The following is an 18,457-nucleotide window of genomic DNA, read 5'->3' on the forward strand; positions in this document are numbered from 1 at the left end:
TTCTGTGTTCTAGTTTTAAAAAGTTTGATCATTGGGTTGCTTTGCAAACAAGAAATGTAGGAAAGTAGCTAATAAATTCAATATGAGGTGTACAGCTGATGCAGCCCATTTTAAAATGTCAAGTTTATAGGTTCCTCAGTTCATTCTTTGCATAGAAAAAGCTTTAGAGAATTTCTAACATGCATCTTGTGATATTAAAGTCAAATTGTTGCCATACATGAAACCAGTGTCTTGAAAGGTATGATTTAAAATGCTAGTTGGGGGTTTGATTTGATTGTAGCAACTGATGGCGAAAATTAATATGCTTAATTCCAAATACTCACAGAGAAATTTGAGGTTGTAGGTCTCATTTGAAATAAGCAGCTTTATTTGCCCTTCAAAAAAAAAAACATGGGTTTATCCATGGATTAACAATAAAGATTATTGCCATTGACTACATTGTAGTCAAGTTAATACATTTTCTTCACATTTCATAATGTTTACACATTATTTTATGCATACATAAACTTCCATGATAGTGAAGTGGAGAAATTATATTATGCTAGTGAATTTTAATAAAGTTTATGGGGGTTTATTTATTAAAGTAGCAAGTGGTGAAGATTTTTTAAAACATTATAAACCTGTTTCCCCTCATGAATGTGTAAACTGACTTAAACGATAAAAAGGTGACTAACTTTTCTCAAGTCATATTCCTCAATGCAATATAATGCAACTGGATAATTTATTTAAAATATTCTTTGTGTTATTTTTAATTTATCTAAAGTTTGAAAAGGTATTACATGTCCTGTTTTATTAGCCGATAATGACGTAGAAGGCATGCGCTAATGCAATGTACGGACTTCTATTTTGAAATCTGTTTTCCGGTAGAAAGATCTCGTAGGATTTCCTCGGTGTCCTGGATGTCTGATGCAACTTTGTTATGGTGCCATATGTGAAGGATCACTGGATACCTCGTCCTTAAATGAGCGTATTTGATCTCTTTCGTGGGTTTTTCGGGGTTCCCGGTGGTCATTATCGTGGTGATGCCCGCAGGTGAGTCTGCCTAACAGTTCAATGTGTGGAAATGTTACCTGACAGTTGACTCTTAACAGCTATTATGTCGTATATCATTATAACAAACTAATAATAATAAGATATAAGCAATAACATTGTGCATAGTGTTAAAATAAAGTAAAGTAACATGCTTCACAATATTTCTCAACACTTCATATTGCTTTTATGTCTGGCTGTTTCTATAGGGTAACGTGTTAGGCTAATTTGGTGTCAATAGAAATAAACTCTTGGTGACTGTTTTATACAAATAAACTATAGCATTGTTATATTTTAAAGTATTTTTGTTTGTCGGCACAGTTATGAATGATTTTGTAATACATTTTTGTGCTGTTTTTTGAGTCAAATTGCTAAAATAGGTGAAGACATAGACAGAACACCGGCTTCAGACTGCGCTCAGCAGGGGGGCATTTATTTTCAATGGGTGGGCACTAGGTATGGGGACTTTTTTTCGGATATCAGATATCCAATATTTATTATTGCTACTGCCTTTTCTGTTAGCTATTACCATGAAGTAGTGCAATCCATAAAATAAACACATAAACCATTACACATTGTTGCAAGACGTGCAACTCTTAAGAAATTTGATTAAATAAGGGTTAAATAGGCCTATACAAAAAATTGCAAGACCTACTCTGACCACAGCTTTATTATAAACAAAGCTAACGAACATGCGCACAGTCTCTCACTGACAGGATAGTAGTTTAACTGCTATCTCACTGGCGGAAGAGAGAGAAAAAGCTACACATCTATATTCTGCTTTCTCACAGCGCCACACTGTGGTTTTAGGTCGGCTTTATTATATTTTCAGCTAATGAGCAGTTTGTAGGCATATATTTTTATTATTTCTCACTGAAATGTGAATTAAATTTAACTGATATTATTTTGTAAATTATATCATAATTCAATTTGGGGGGGCATTGCCCCCTAATGCCCCCCCATTCCGCCGGCACTGCATGGTCCTCTCTTTCAGTTTTACTTTGACACGTAGTACATAAATAACATTGGGCTGGTGCTAAAACGTTCTTAATTGTATCATAAATTATTATTATAAAATGTAAAAAATAGTAATAATGAAGATGAAGAATGAGAAATCCAGCCTCAGATGACACTTTAACAGATTGTTTTACTATCCTATTATAAAAAGATAAACAAACTGTATCTGGTATCTAATGCACTTTGTTAAAAAAAATGTTACCTGTCACTTTGAGGTATTTCTTTCTTTATTAATTAATTAAAGTGTTTAATGTTTTATGAAAAATGCAAAAAATTATTTTCACATGTAGGCTAAATGAAGTATTACTTCTAAATGCAAATATAGACCTTGTTGGCTTGGTGTATTTATTTTTCCTGCTGATTAATACACTACATTGACATTGTTTAGTTCAGATTGATTTGCTAATTTGAATGCGTTTTAATCAGGGACCCCTTCTTTGATGGGATGATTCATGAAGATGATGATGATGATGAAGATGAAGACAATGACAGTGGTTTTCACTACGATGACTTTAATAGGCCACACCGGGACCCGCTAGATGATGCCTTCAGATTTGGTTTCAGCGTTGGGCCCGGTGGGATGCGCTTCGAGGAACCTCAGCTGTTCGGCCAGATCTTCAGGGACATGGAGGAGATCTTTGCTGGTCTAGGTCGATTTGATGAGGGCCGTGGATTTGGACATAGAGGTGCGTTTGCTCTGTTCCTCAAGTTTATGTTTATTTGCAGTGATGTTTTTTTTTCTGTTGTGCGCAAAGTATTTTTCTAGGCATCTTTACATCTTGCATGATTTAATTAAGATTATATAAGCTGATTCGATGATGGTTGAATACATTTCAAGTAGTCATCTCAGTATAATCAAATGAGAATGTAAATAGATAGAAGATACCTGCTATATAAATCACAAAAGTAATAAGCTCTATACATGTAATACACACAGACAAAACACAATGTGTTAGGCAAACATAGTTATACACTCTAAGAGTAGGTTTACACGACAAAGATTTGCTTAAAACGGAAAAGTTTTTCCTTTGCGTTTTTTGCATACAGACAACAACTTTGTCAAAACGATCCCGTTCACAAGGATCCACAAAAACAACTAAAAATGCTGTATTATGCTTCAAGGCCAGTAGGTGGCGATGTCACTTTGTAAAGAAACACTACACACCTATAGACTGAAGACATAATATGCATGTGTATGATGTCACCGTTTTCACAAATTCATGTTTTTGTAGTTTACAAGGAGACGATAATGGTATCGTTTTCAAAACCCATTTTCAAAAGTTTTTGTTTTCAGGCCCCCAAAACGCCGTTGTCGTGTAAATGAACGGTAAAAATGCAGAAGATATCCGTTTTTAGCTGAAGGGTAATAAGCATGTCACTAAGATATAATAATCTATTTAAAGTGAGGTTTATTATAGTTAACTTAAAGTAAAACTATAAAACAAACATTTTCATTACTTGAAATAAAATGAACATGAACTGAAATCAATCAAATATAAAAAAATCTTATTTTATTTCAGCTTGTTGCAGAGGGAACATTCCTTTTTTCATTTAGTTTAATTGATGTATTAAATTAACAAAAAATACATTTTTATTCTATAAAAATAGAGATATACATTATTTTTTTAAAAGCCAAAAAGCTACAACAAAATTAAAATAAAACTTGAAATAAAAAAAATTAAAACTAATTTAAAATGTAAATGATTTTTTTTAATAGTATTTTAATCATTCCCCTGCCCAACAGATGCCCCATCAATAGAAGCTCCGCCTCCTCAGGAAGGTGTCGAGAAAGGCAGGAGTGGGACAGGAAGTAGTAACCCGTTCAGAGATTTCATGTTGAAGTCTCCTGAGAGCTCACCCTACAATCCACCCCTCCCTCCCCCCTCTGTGGCACCAAAGGACAAGGATTCCTCATCTCCACAAGGTCCCAGCAGCCCCTTTCCCCAGTGGAGCCCCTTCTCAAAGGTGAATCAAAGTGATTCGGTGGACTTTTAGAGCAAGGGTGTCGAATCCAGGTCTGTCCTGCAGTTTAGCTTCAACTTCTATTAAACACACCTGAACCAGCTCATCATAGGCTGCGTCTGAAATCACATACTCTCTTAAAGGATTAGTTCACCTCAAAATGAAAATTTCCTAATAATTTACTCACCCCAATGCCATCCAAGATAACCATGTCTTTCTTTCCTCAGAGGAAGAGAAATTAAGTTTTTTGAGGAAAACATTTCTGGATTCTTCTTCAAATAATGGACTTCAATGGCAACCAACGTTTTGAAGTATGTATATGTATATATATATATATATATATATATATATATATATATATATATATATATATATATATATACTTTTTAACTACAATTGTTTGGATTGAGCTTATCTGCAATGAGCCGGGAACTACGTCAAGGTCACGCTCGATGATGCCGCCGCTGGCGGAAGTACCGCCCCATTGTTTACAAAGCGACTGTGCGAAGTAGGATTGTATTGTATGATGAATTGCATATTTATGTCTTTGTGTCATATTATTGTTTAAAATGGTCCTTACGTGTGCGTATCCTGGGTGTTTAAATCCCGACGCCGGCGACATCGAGCGTGACCTTTCTACGTGATGACGTAGTTCCCGGTGCGTTGCAGATCAGCTCAATCCGAACAATTGTAGTTAAAAAGTAATTTTGGGGGGGGGATGACCTATCGTTTCGCTAGATAAGACCCTCTTCCTCAGCTGGGATCGTGCACAGCCCGTTGAAGCACTTCAAAGACCTTTGAAATGGCATTGATTTGGACTTGATTTTGGTTGCCATTGAAGTCCATTATTCGAAGAAAAATCCAGAAATGTTTTTCTCAAAAAACTTATTTTCTCTTCCACTGAGGAAAGAAAGACATGGATATCTTGGATGGCATTGGGGTGAGTAAATTATTAGGAAATTTTCATTTTGAGGTGAACTAATCCTTTAAAGGGCCCCTATTATGCTATTTTAAAGTTTCCTAATGTTGTTGTGGAGTCTCATACAACATGTTTACGTGCATCAAAGGTAAAAAAAACTGTTTAATTTTCTCATAATATACATTTGCACATCATCACATTTTCAATGATTCTCAAACAACTCGTCAAATGAATCAATCCCTCTAAATCCCTCCTTTCCGCGAGCTACTCTGTACTGATTGGCCAGACAGCTCAGTCTGTTGTGATTGGTTTACCGTGTACAGTGCGTCGAAAACAAAAACGCCCACTGCCATAACAACGTCAGCTCTGCATGTCCTGAGGCGAGCGCGAGTCCGATGATGAAACATTGGAAGAACTAGTTATTCAACCCGAATCCTGCATTGAACTCCGAGATTTGAGAAGCAGCCGTCAGTAAAATAAAGGGAGCACAGCAAAAGTTTAGGATTATACTGCTGTGATATCGTGGTAAAGATAAATTTTAACCACTGATTCTACACATGCTCGTCCTTGGGCAGTGAAAAAAACTGGCTTTACCTTCACATTATAGAGCACAGCATCTTCTCGACATGATGCTATCCAGTGTCCACAGGAATCAGCTGCAGGTTTGAGGTTCAAGTTTCCCTGGTGTCTGCGCACGCAATAATTGGTCAGGCAATATGCTAACGTTTCGTCTTGACGTCACAACGAAACGGCTTATGACTCGTTTGAAAAACGATTCATTTCATTGACTCAGAGTCGACTTTTACTTTTGAAAGACTTAATATATGGTGCACTTTCAGATTTAAAACTTTGCACGATGTTTTCATTCACTTAGAGCTATGTTACACACTACATGAAAGGTAATTTTCAAAAATCCATAATAGGGGCACTTTAAGTTGGTACATATTTTGTATTAGTAATCACTTCACAACCAATAAAAAGTACATTCTATGTAAATGTGTAGTATAAATGTTATCCGGGCGTAATACATTTATTGTCATGATGTGGCCTCATGGGATAGTAAAGTGTCCATTGTTTTTCACCTACTATATAGTAGGGATGTATGTGATTTCGGATGCAGCCAAACTCTTACTAGGCATACTGGAAACTTCCAGGCCAGTGTCCTGAAGGATAATGGCTATTCAGGAGCAGGTTTGGACACGTCTGTTTCAGAGTCATTCTATACTGTTTTCTGATCTGATTTTCTTCTTTTAATTTTTAGTTTCATGATCTTTGGAAAGATGGTCTATTAAGACCGAAGGAGAACGAGAAAAAAGAGGATGGAGGTAATGATCATGTTTTTATGAGATAAATGCAAGTACAGACAGTAATGTTCTGAAAAAAAAAAAAGATTCACCACAATTTATTCAAATGAAATAAAAAAAATTGTAATTCATGAAGAAGTTTAGATGCTTTAATCTATTGTTCGACATGCAAAACTTTGAATAAAAGAATGGTAGATCACTGCAGTTTAAAAATTCAGACTTAATATGAAGGAGTTGGAAAAAAAGCAAAAGCAAAGAAACTTCATATTCAATAATATTATTGATTAGACTGCACTGACACTATTGGATGAATACATAACTAAATTGAACTGGATGATGACACTAGAGCTGCTTTATTGCTGAATCCACTTCATTTCATAATTGACGAGTTGTGCAAATTTGACACTGTTATTGAACTGAATGAATCAACATTGAACTGAATAATGACCATTGTTTTCTGAAGAGCCACTTATAGCTGAATAAAACACATTTCATAATTGATAAACTTTACACAGTTATTGAACTGAACCGAATCAACACTGAAGCTGAATTACTGTGAAGTGCTAAATAAAAAAAGCTGACTTGACAATGAAATGTTATTTTCGTGTTATCCTTGGTTACCCTACTGACAATTCAAACCTTTGAATGAATAGGCCTTGATTTCCTAATTTCTTGCTTGATATCATTGATGCAACTGCTATAAATTGTCTTCGGTTTACAAAAACCTTTTGACTTCTGGCTCCACCCTCAGATCTGGACTCGCAGGTGTCTTCAGTTGGGCTGGATCAGATATTGACTCCAGCACCTTCACAGCCAAAGACGAGGTCGTTCTTTAAGTCTGTCAGCGTCACCAAGGTGGTCAGACAAGATGGAGTGAGTGTTCCTGTATAATTTGATCCACAAAAGTATTTCTGATTACAAATATCTTAATAATGTTCAGCAAGGCTCAAAATGCCACACGTCCAGATGGTGTCTAACAAGTAGTAATAGAGATTGTGTGTGTGTGTGTGTGTGTGTGTGTGTAGACAGTAGAAGAAAGGCGAACAGTCAGAGACGGTGAAGGTAATGAAGAGACTACAGTGACCATCTCAGGGGGTTCTGGTGTCCAAGATGGGCCGCAAGATCAGTCTGGTCCTCTCATGCCAGGTTAGCCATTTCTAGCCAACACTTTTCCCCATGTGTGGTCACAAAGGTAAAAGATAAAATTTTTATTTAAAGTCCCTGTAAAGGCAATTAAAAAAAAAATTCTAAACACATTATAAATGTTAGAAATGTATTGCTAAAACACATTACAAAGACTGCGAACTGTGAAGTACTGAATTGTGGAGTTAGACCGTTAAACAGTTTTTCACCATTGATATTTTACGGACTTTTTGGGCGGGGCTAAAAGGGTACTCGATGACGCACTGGAGTGCCTGAGCTCCTGGCCCCGCCCCTACCTGATGACGCACCGGAGCCCCTGAGGCTGGCCGCTCCCCTAACAATATAAATAGAGCACATTCGCATGAGTTTGCCGCTCAATCGCGAGTTACTGTCAGTATTATTAGTTACTACAGCTTACAGTTTGCTAGTTAGCTATGTCTTCGTCACGGAAATGCGCACTACCCGGATGCAATAACGTACAAAACAGATCAGTGTTCTTATTTAAATTTCCTAAAAACGATCACATCAAGAAGAGGTGGATTCATTTTGTGAAGAGCCACCTTGATAGATAGCTGAGGATCACCACCAAAACCCGCCTCTGTAGTGATCATTTTACACGGGATAGTTTTATAAACTTTCGTCGGAGACAACTGGGATTCACTGATAATCCGCTGTTACTGGTGAATGGGGCCGAACCGACTATCTCCCGCCTCGGCCTTTATCCTCCCGTCGCGCCGACAGCTGGTGCCATCATCGGCAGTGTGTGCCCACCAATGAGTGTAAGCCTTGTGCGCTTATGTTATAATTAACCTAATAAGCTGCTAGGAGCATCCATTCCGGCTGTAGCGGGTGACAGTTGAGTGTGGCAACGGCAGCTGTCCCGCGAGTGGGCGTGGTTTCAGCGCAGCCAGCGGACACGCCCCCAGCGTTTGAGAGCAGAGACTACTGCTCATTTTTTCAAGATTTTGATAGCTTATTTTATGTACTTGCCGGCTTTTTTATCATTCAAATTTGGCTGGGTGTCTAATAACACATTTTTCTGTGATATTACAAACTCAGAACACATACTTCATTTTGACTTTACAGGGACTTTAATATAAACATTGTAGAATTTAGACTATTTAAAACACATTCTTGTTAATATAGGATGTATAGACGTTTTAAAATATCGGCGTTATATTCCTCAAACTTTTATAAGATCAGTTTTGTTTTCTTGAATCACCCAGTAATGTATTTTCTGCATCTTTCAGGCCGTTCTGACATGCAGGATGATTTCTCAGTGTTTTCTAAGTTCTTCAGAGGCTTTCGAGGATGAAAGGGCTCTGGACACAAACCAAAGGACAATCTCTTTCTCAGCAAACCTATCAACTGCCAGCTACAATGATAATTAGTAAATATTTTCATTCTTATGTCTGTTTGAATTCTTCAATGTATATGTGGAGATCCAGTCTTGATGATATGAGTAAACAACAATTAGTTTCTGCCACAAAATGACCCTGATCACTTTACCTACTTTTTTCTTTTGAATATAATTTCCATGAAGGATGTATAAATAATTATATCAATTTCCTGAACTTTGAGGTAGTGGTTGGAGCCACAGTGTTTTGACAAGGACTGATACACATTTTCAATTTGTTGGTAAAGAAGATTTCGTGAGACTGCAGATGATGGGCCACAGTATAATATATATATATAAATTGAAATAAAGGAAAAAAAGGGATTTGCCTTGATTTTCTTTTGTGCGGAAGGTGGGATGCTTCGCAGTCTTAAGTTGGTAATTTCCTTAAATAACATTAATTTAAGAGAACAGGTCAATATTGATAAATAATAATAGTCTCTCTAGTCTAACAATAGTTACACTGATGCAAAAGGGTTGAAAAGTAGTGAACACAGTTCGTTCATCTGTATTTTTGCGGCTTGTTAAAATCATTCAAATGTAAAGGTTTCTTGTTGAATGTGAACCTGGATGTAACTTTTGAATGTGAACCTGGATGTAACTTTATATTTTATTACAGAACTCAATGGTCTTGTGGTGAAAATCCAGCTTTTAATGTTTTTTATATATCTATGTGGTGTTTTTAATATGCTTTAAGAAAAGCATATTAATGTGCAAATTCATGTCAAAACCATTGCTGAGTATTTTCTCCTTAAAACTGCAGTGAATCAAAAACGCTGTTTGAAATCGCTGGTGTTTCTGACGTCACAAACTACCTTTTAACCAATCACGTCAATGTGTGATCGTCAACAAATGGATCTGGTGTGAGTGAGTGGAGGCGGGGCTAATTTGCATATTCTTAGAACAGTGTACTACATGAGGCAACGGTGTAGAGTTGCATTCAAGCTATTTTAAGGTATGACAGATTTTTTTTCAAGGAAAACATTAAAATATATAATTTTGGTGATCAAATGTGAGTTTTCAGGGATAACATGATTGACTAGGGGGACTTTAAAATAAGGAAGTAGTAAAAGCCCTTCAACGTTTTGTAAAAATAATGTAGCAAATAAATCTGGAAAAAACTATATATATTGTTGTGCAGTTGTTTCAGGTTCCTGTTAGTCAGTGTCTTTCCAGTATATGATGAATAGCAGTGTTGTATGTTTAGCAACACAAAGTTTCACCCAGTTCTGCCACATAGACTTACCAGTCTAGAGATTTTCTATCTGTTTATGACAGTGTGTCGCATTTAGAGCAATACTGACAACATGAGCTAAGAAAAGTAAACAATAGTTCACTAAACATTTTTCATTTTTAACAGGTAGCTATTTAAAGTGTTTTAACAATGAACAGAAACAGTGAAAATCTCACAGATGAACACGAAGCCTGGTACACATGGTTATGGTACGTATCACACCCATGATTGTGAGCATTGGTTAGCTTTGCACCCAATTTGATCTTTATCTAGTGACAGATGAAATACCAGTGACATCAACTTTATGGAGATTTACTTTATACTCCGTTATCTAATGATTATCTCCTACTAAGACAGATATAAGTTTACCTCAAAACTGAGTTTACCTCAAAAAAAGTGATTTTTTTTTTTAAATCAGCGGAGTAACCAGTGTAGAAAGTGTCCGAATTATGTTTATGGGCCACTTTTTTTGTCAGAAATCACATTTTTTTGGTCCATTGTCAAGACTACATATAATGGGAACACTGAGAACAGCTGCATGGACACATTAACTATTCTGGAGGCAATCATGGACACCAGGGTCAAACATTTACACGTCAGATGTGTAGCTTTGCTTAATTAGTTCATTAAGAAACACAGAGGAAATGGGTCTGAGAACAAATTTACCAAGAGATAAAAAAAACATCTGTTATGAATGGTAGTTATGAGACAACATAAAAAATGGTTAGATATTGGTTAATGGATAAATGTGGGGTTGTCCAAACCTGCTCCTGGTGGACCAACGTCCTGCAGATTTGCAGATCCCCAACCCCTATTAAACACACCTGAAACCAGCGAATCAAGGTCTTCAGACACACTAGAAACTTCCTGGCAAGTGTGATGGAGCTCAAATCTATAGGACGTTGGTCCGCCAAATCCCTGCATAAATGGTTCAGCTGAGAACAAGGCATCTTCTGTTTTGCCCTATTGTACTCTGACTATAGAAAGGGAGAGGTATTTTGCATGAATTGGCAAAAAATAGAACCTTTACTTTTCTTTCAAAATAAACAGAGTAGATGATTTATGCTGAGTCTTGTATAAACCAGCAGTGCATCACAGATAAAAGTTAACAATAAACTACTTGTCGTTTTATTACAAAAGGGCAATGTACTACATGTAATTGTCATTCCTTCCCCAGACGCACACATAAAACACACTAACCACAACAGATAGTCTGAGTTTACCTATGTGGTGTGATACTTATCCAAACAGAAGACCATGCGTTCTCTGAGGTGCTGACTGGGACCTTCTCAATGGAGCCCTGAGGATCATCTGTCTGCAATCCCCAATCTCCCGGCCTGCATTTACTCTTGTTGTAAACGAACAGAAAAACACAAAGTACAGAGGGTAGAAATAATGGATCGTCTGCTGAGGAGATGCCGAATCAAGAGCAGCTTGATCAGAGAATGTCTGGCTGAATTTTTCGGAGTCTATGTTTTGATAGTAAGTCTGTAATCTTCATATCTGTATTTTATTATATGGAAATGTGTCATTAACCCTGTAAAAAAATTTAAGCACATTTTACAAGAAAATACTTTCAAAATCTCATGTTTAATCAATGTGTTATACTTGCCATTAAAACAAGGTGTAGAATTTAGAGATTCCTAGAAAATGTTCACAAATAATAACAGTGTACTTGTATCACAACATATCACAACAATATCACAACAGTTCATCAAAGGTGCACTTTTTTCAAACATTTTTGCATATTTTCATTTCTGTTAGTACAATCCACAAAATCACAAAGTCAAAATAAGTTTAATATAAATGTTTCATTCACAGTAACTGCATTTCATGCTTACTATCAAACTTTTAATTTGCATCTCTTCTTGTTCAGTTTAATACATTTGTCTATTATTTAATCCAACTGAATTTAATGGTTAATCAATGAATCATTTGGTACACTTACAGATATCTGCAATTTCCGATATGGGTAACCAAATGTAATAAATAGTTTTTACATAAGTGATTTATCTTAGATGATAACCACTGTGTTCAAAGTGTGTGCATGCACATTTATAGATATATACAAACATTATGGATTCAATTACATAATGTAATTACATAATGTTATAATGTAAGTGTATTTTCTAATCTGTGGCCATTATTGTAATTAATTCAGCAATAAGGGTGATTTAAACATGTATCTTGCATTGTTTGTTGCTAAATTAACTGATTGTTAAAAGTACTAAATTGAAAGAAAATCATACTGATGTGTTTCGGTGATAAACCAAATGCTTCATATTATATATGTGTGTTTTGAAACAATAATTAGTAAGAATAAAAATATATAAAACTAGAATGAAAGCATGAGGTCAGGTTTCTAAAGAATGACTGTTACAAGTGTGATCAGTTTTGTACTAAGCGTTTTTACATCTTGATGAAAATAGTACCAAATCGATTATCGAATAAAAAACTGTAACATGAACTATCAACGAACAGTTGTATTTTTGATAACTAATGTGAGCTCAGGCCCAGACAGCAACAGTGTCTTTGTTTGTACATGCGTCCTTTGGGTTCTATTTGCCGTCGCTATGTCATTTCCTATCATGCAGACTACACACAGATTTATCTACCTCTCAAAGTCGGGAACGAACAGTCCCTCAAGTCCTCGTTGTACTGTTTGAATGAGCTTTAAGTTTGGCTATCTAAAAACTTTCTTCAACTTAATGGAAAAAAAAGTTTGAAATTATAATAATTTGTCCACCAAAGTTCAAAGAGAAGATAGCCAGTATGGCTACTCTTGCTCCATTAGAAATGACGGCGAAAGATAGTGTGAGAAATCTTGGTGTAATAATCGACTCATCTTTGATAAACAGATAAATTATGTTGTAAAGAATAGTTTTTATCAGCTTAGATTGATTTCTAAGATAAAACCCTTTCTTAGTTTTAAAGATTTGGAGGTCGTCGTCCATGCTTTTATTACGTTAAGACTGGACTACTGCAACTCTCTCTATGCAGGGGTCTGTCAACGTCAACTATGCCGTCTGTGTAGTACCTCTGAAGAAGAAGAACAAGAAGATTAAAGAAGAATCAAATAAAAGAGAGCACTATATCACATCTGCAGCTGGTGCAGAATGCCGCAGCCAGACTTCTGACATTATGCATTACTCCAGTATTATTCTCTCTTCATTGGCTGCCGGTTCAGGTCAGGATCGATTATAAGATTTTATTAATGGCTTTTAAAGCATTGTATAACATGTCCCCAAACTACATTGTTGACCTTTTAGGGTCTTACATACCAGTTAGGACATTAAGATCAACAAACCAACTTTTGCTGACTGTCTAATTCTAAAAAAAATTCTAACCCTATTCTAAAAAGAAGTCAAAGGGTGACCAAGCTTTTTCAGTTGTGGAACAGTCTTCCCCTTCATATCCGGCTAGCTCAAACAATAGACATTTTTAAGTCTCAGTTAAAAACGTATCTTTTTAACTTAGCTTTTAGTTAAGGGTATTGTACATATAACTTATTTTTATCTAGTTTTATTTCTCTCTACACTGATGTCATTATACAGTGTGTGAGGGGTATGTCCAAGAGTGTGTAGTCATGCCTTCATCTGCTGAGCTTGATAAATGTTTTATACATGTTTGTTTTAAGTTAACTGCGAAGCACTTTGGGCAACAACGTTGCTATTAAATGTGCTATATAAATAAATAAAAGTTGAAGTTGAAGTGTCGGCCCAGATCCGGCCCACTTCTGGGCCGTGTGGAATCCTCGTGTACCAGATGCGGGCCGGATCTGGGCCGACACTATGTTACTGTCTGGTCCATTAAACAATATTAACAGATACAAGTTTTGATTCTAATAATGTATTATTACATTTTGAAATTCATATTAACTAAGATTAATACATTCAAGGAAAGTGTTTTTCCTTGCTAGTTCATGTTAAATACAGTTTACTAATAATAGGAACTTTACTGTAAAGTGTTATGTAAATGGTAAAGCACTTTAAAACTATATATATATTTTATCCTATTATCTGAAAATGTACTGCCTTGTGCACATTACATCTCTTCAGTAGGACATGTGGAAAGAATTTCAGCAATATTCTAGAGGTCAATCTTTGAAGACGTTGAAATACTTATCTATTAATCTTTTGCCTCTTCTCAGGAACTGCATAAAACAATCTCATTGTGCCATAAAGCTTCATACACGTTCACACCAAATTATTTCATTAAAATATCTTGATGTCATGTCTCTACACTCCAGCTTTTTGGGTGTGGCTCAGTTGCCCAGGTAACAACCTCTCAAAACACTAAGGGCGACTACCTGTCAATCAACCTCGGATTTGCACTGGGCACCACATTTGGAATCTACATTGCAAAAGGGGTATCAGGTATAAACTCTCCAGTACAGCTGTGTATATTAAATATGTCCTTGTAAAATAAAATATTTCTCATCTGTTTAAGGAGCTCACCTGAATCCAGCTGTTTCCCTCAGCCTGTGTGTCCTGGGCAGATTCTCCTGGACTCGTTTTCCTTTCTATGTGTGGTCACAGCTTTTAGGTTCATTTCTGGCCGCAGCAACCGTTGCTCTTCAGTACTATGGTGAGTGCAGGTTGGCCTATATGTAATCTCTATATAAAAATACTGGACAGTAAGTACATCCAAATGAAGGCACTTATTCATACAGTATGTATTATGTTTAGATGCCATAATGGACTTCACTGGAGGGCAGCTAACAGTTAGTGGTGCCACTGCCACAGCCGGTATCTTCTCCACTTACCCAGCAGACTACCTGAGTCTATGGGGGGGAGTGATAGACCAGGTCAGTAACATATAAAACGGAAATCTATTTGAAACGCTCAGACTAGGACACAGGACTTTCATAAGATCACCATAACCAAATATGAATAACTAATTAAGTGCCACTATATGTTTAATCGGAGATTACCTTTCATGTAGTGTGTATAGCTGTTTGGGAATCACGACCAGAAAGGAGGGGTTTAGAGAGACTGGATCCTTGATCGCCCTGTTTCAGACACTGAGAAAAGACAGACTTTATTATTTAAGTAAAATTTTGTATTTTCCCACTAAAGTACTGAGTAATGTAAGGTAAATAGGTTTAGGGGTAGGTTCAGGGTACCCAGTTAGTGTCATTACTACAATAAGTGCATAGTATGTTCATGCGAAACAGGACTGTAAAATAAAGTGCTACCGACAGATAAAGTGCTTCCCTCAAACAGGCTAAAGAATATCAACTTCATGATATTCACATTTTACTTGTATATTAAAATTTGAAAGAGGTCCACAATATTTCACCAAGGTCCATCCTTATTTCTGGTCTTGTAACGGATTTAGTTAGACATATGCATTTAACTTTTCAAAACTATGCAAGACAAGAATTCATAAGAGGTTTGTTTAGCTATTCACAACTATTTGTAAATTAACTAATCCTTTATTCACGCACAATTACATGCCCATGACGCTGCCACTGCTAATTATTACTGATATCCTGAGATTGGTTTAACATAAATAGAGGTAATGCCAATTACCAATCGTAAGTTCCAATGCCAGTAAATATTAGCAGAACACTAAGTAATGCATTTCTGAACACCTTTAAAAAGAATTGTTCTGATTGTTCTTTTGAAGTAGTTTGAGTAGATAAATGACCTCAGGATTCACAACACCAGGATCACACTGACCTCCGTTTGGCTGAATCAGGAAAAAAACGTTCAGCTCAGCTCATGGAATTGCTATTGTAGTGGCGACGGTATTCCAGCATGCTTTGCAATTTAATGAGTTCTGACAGGTTTGGGTCCAAAAACTCTGAAGTGACTGGTTTGCAAGAGTGTTCTTTGTTACTTAAAGGTGCACTAAGCGATGTTGACGTTTGTTGACGCTTGTTGACGTTTAAAGTATTGTCAAACAAAACGAAGGCTAGCTAGACCCTCCCTCCTCCTCATCCGCGCACTAACCCCCCAAACCGCACCCCCAAACCCTTCTTATCGGTTATTGGCTGGAACAGTTTGTTATGTTTGTGGTGCCGGTCAGAGCCCTGCCGGTAAGCCCAGTTTGTTTTTGTTGCCGTTTGTGGAGCCTGGGGTGTCTGCAGAGACCGTGTTTTTTTACAGTGCGTTCAGGGGACAGGCAGCTAGCGGATAGTGAGGAGATGTTTGTTGTATGTGATAAAAAATGTTTTGGCCTAAAAAACGTGTGACATCGCTTTGAGCACCTTTAAGTACAGAATGTTATCAATGTTATAAAGCTATCGTGTATGTGTGTTTCCATGGTTGAGATTTCTAGTCCCAGGAGTGTTGTACACTCTTCAACTAAAAGGCTCTATATTGCCATTGATGGTTCCATGTAGAAAATATACAAATCATGGAACGTTCCATTGCACAAAATGGAATATTTAGATCCTTGAACATGTTCTTTGACCAGAATTAAACAAAGGTTGTTCTAAGCACTACTCAATGGAAGGTTCTTTAGGGAACCCAAGATGGTTCTTCTATGGCATTACTGCGAAACCCCACTTTGTGAACTTTTAAGAGTGTGGTGACTTGTTGAATGTATGGGTCTTTATAACATTTTCTACACTATGTATGTCAATGACAAAATAACACTTACTCCGCTTGAGAAGCTGGTGCATGTTAGTTTCCTTTACAAAATAACAATATAAGAAAATTTTAAGTCATTCACAATGCTTTAAAAAGATTTCTTAAAAAACTTGCGCTTGTCCTGCAGATAATTGGCACAGCCGCTCTTCTAGCATGTGTTCTTGCATTGGGAGACCCTCATAACACACCAGCACCTCCTGGTCTTGAGCCTGTCCTGGTAGGAGCAGTTGTCCTGGTGATCGGCATTTCAATGGGATCTAACAGTGGATATGCCATCAACCCGGCACGAGACATCGGACCAAGACTATTTTCTTACATTGCAGGCTGGGGAGACGAGGTGTTCAGGTCAGTGTAACACACACAATGTCAAAGGCTTCTGATCAATTAATTATGCACTCAAATATTTTCTTTGCTTGTTATTTATAGTGTATTTTACACCACTGTTAAAAAAATTGGTGTCTGTAACTTTTGTTAATGTTTTTGAAAGTCTCTTATGCTCACATATGCTTCATTTATTTGATCAAAAATTCTGTAAAAACAGTAATATTGTGAAATAAAAAATAACTGTTATCTTTTTAAATATAATTTAACATTTAAATCATTCCTGTGATGCCAAATCAAAATTGTCAGCAGCAATTATTCCAGTTTTCAGTGTCACATGATCCTTCAGAAATTATTCCAATATTTGGTGCTCAAGACACATTTCTTATTTTTATCAATGTTGAAAACAGTTGTGCAGCTTAATATTTTTGTGGAAAACGTGATACATTATTTTCAGGATTCTATGATACATATGAGTTCGAAAGAACAGCACTATGATAATGTTAATTTGTTTAGTTTTGGTGGAATAGATCTGCTTTTACTGTAAAAATAATAGTATCTAGCTCCTTTTACAGTTTATAAAAAAATTCTTATAGTCCCCTAACTTTTGAACAGTGGTGTGTATATATATATTTACAGATAATAATAAAAAAAACTTTTGGACACTAACATGAGACTGTTTGTTGTCAGGGCCGGACATGGATGGTGGTGGGTACCGTTGGTTGTAACATGTGTTGGTGCTCTTCTGGGTTCATTACTTTTTGAGCTGCTGATTGGAGTACATCATCCAGACTCAGAGCCAATGGATCCTGAAGGCCTGACAGCGAAGGCCCAGCAAGCTCTGGAGTTAGAGGGTGTGCAGTCCAAGTTTGACACCATTAAAGAAAACAGCAAGGAAAGGATCTTTTCCATAACCTCAGCGGATATAAGATAAAGTGAAAAGAATCGGTCAAACGCGCGATGGAATCTGAATTGTTACTATTTATGTGTTAAATGTATTAAATTATAAAAAAAAATTGGAAGCACAAAAACAGTAATTGTCTGGCAAAGTTTTATGAAATACATGACCTTATTGTGATCTTCTGCATCATCTCTAGTAATGTTGGTGTTTTTTTTAGGTTTATAATCAAATGTATTAACAATGGCGTTGTAAAACCTGAAGGCTCGATGATGTCTTAAAAACTTTACTTTTTAAAACAGTGCAGCACAATATCTATTCAATGCTGAATTGGGGTTCAGTAAAGAGTACCTTATATTTTCTTTTGTAAGCAAAAATCTAAATTAGAATTCCAGTTCTAATGAAGCGGTAAAGCTTTACAATAATATTTTTTTTGTTTGTTAATGTTAAGATGAATAACAATAAGCTAACATTAATGCACTGTGAACTAACATGAACAATGATTAATGTATTGACAAATGCATTGAGACCTTATAGTAAAGTGCTATCTATAAATGTTCTACCTACAAATATTATTTATTTTATAATAAATTGCATTGCATTCAAAGATTTTGCTTATGTTGATATTAAACTCT

General features: G+C 36.2%; 2 protein-coding genes across 2 annotated transcripts; both read left to right on the plus strand.

Moving 5' to 3' along the window:
• The first annotated feature begins 833 nt into the window (after positions 1 to 833).
• On the plus strand, positions 834 to 9,894 carry hax1 (HCLS1 associated protein X-1). The gene is made up of 7 exons (XM_077195199.1): positions 834 to 1,032; positions 2,473 to 2,732; positions 3,791 to 4,011; positions 6,189 to 6,252; positions 6,983 to 7,104; positions 7,257 to 7,377; positions 8,625 to 9,894. Exons 1-7 carry the CDS (start codon positions 962 to 964, stop codon positions 8,687 to 8,689), a joined length of 924 nt encoding a protein of 307 aa, XP_077051314.1. The 5' UTR covers positions 834 to 961; the 3' UTR covers positions 8,690 to 9,894.
• aqp10b (aquaporin 10b) lies at positions 9,838 to 18,429 on the plus strand. Its single transcript, XM_077195198.1, has 6 exons — positions 9,838 to 11,486; positions 14,254 to 14,380; positions 14,454 to 14,591; positions 14,693 to 14,811; positions 16,731 to 16,948; positions 17,615 to 18,429. Exons 1-6 carry the CDS (start codon positions 11,400 to 11,402, stop codon positions 17,856 to 17,858), a joined length of 933 nt encoding a protein of 310 aa, XP_077051313.1. The 5' UTR covers positions 9,838 to 11,399; the 3' UTR covers positions 17,859 to 18,429.
• The last annotated feature ends 28 nt before the right edge of the window (positions 18,430 to 18,457 follow it).

The sequence above is a fragment of the Siphateles boraxobius genome, unplaced genomic scaffold (genome assembly GCF_051911475.1).
Source record: "Siphateles boraxobius isolate OS27281-9 unplaced genomic scaffold, OSU_SipBor_1 33, whole genome shotgun sequence".
Lineage (NCBI taxonomy): Eukaryota > Metazoa > Chordata > Actinopteri > Cypriniformes > Leuciscidae > Siphateles > Siphateles boraxobius.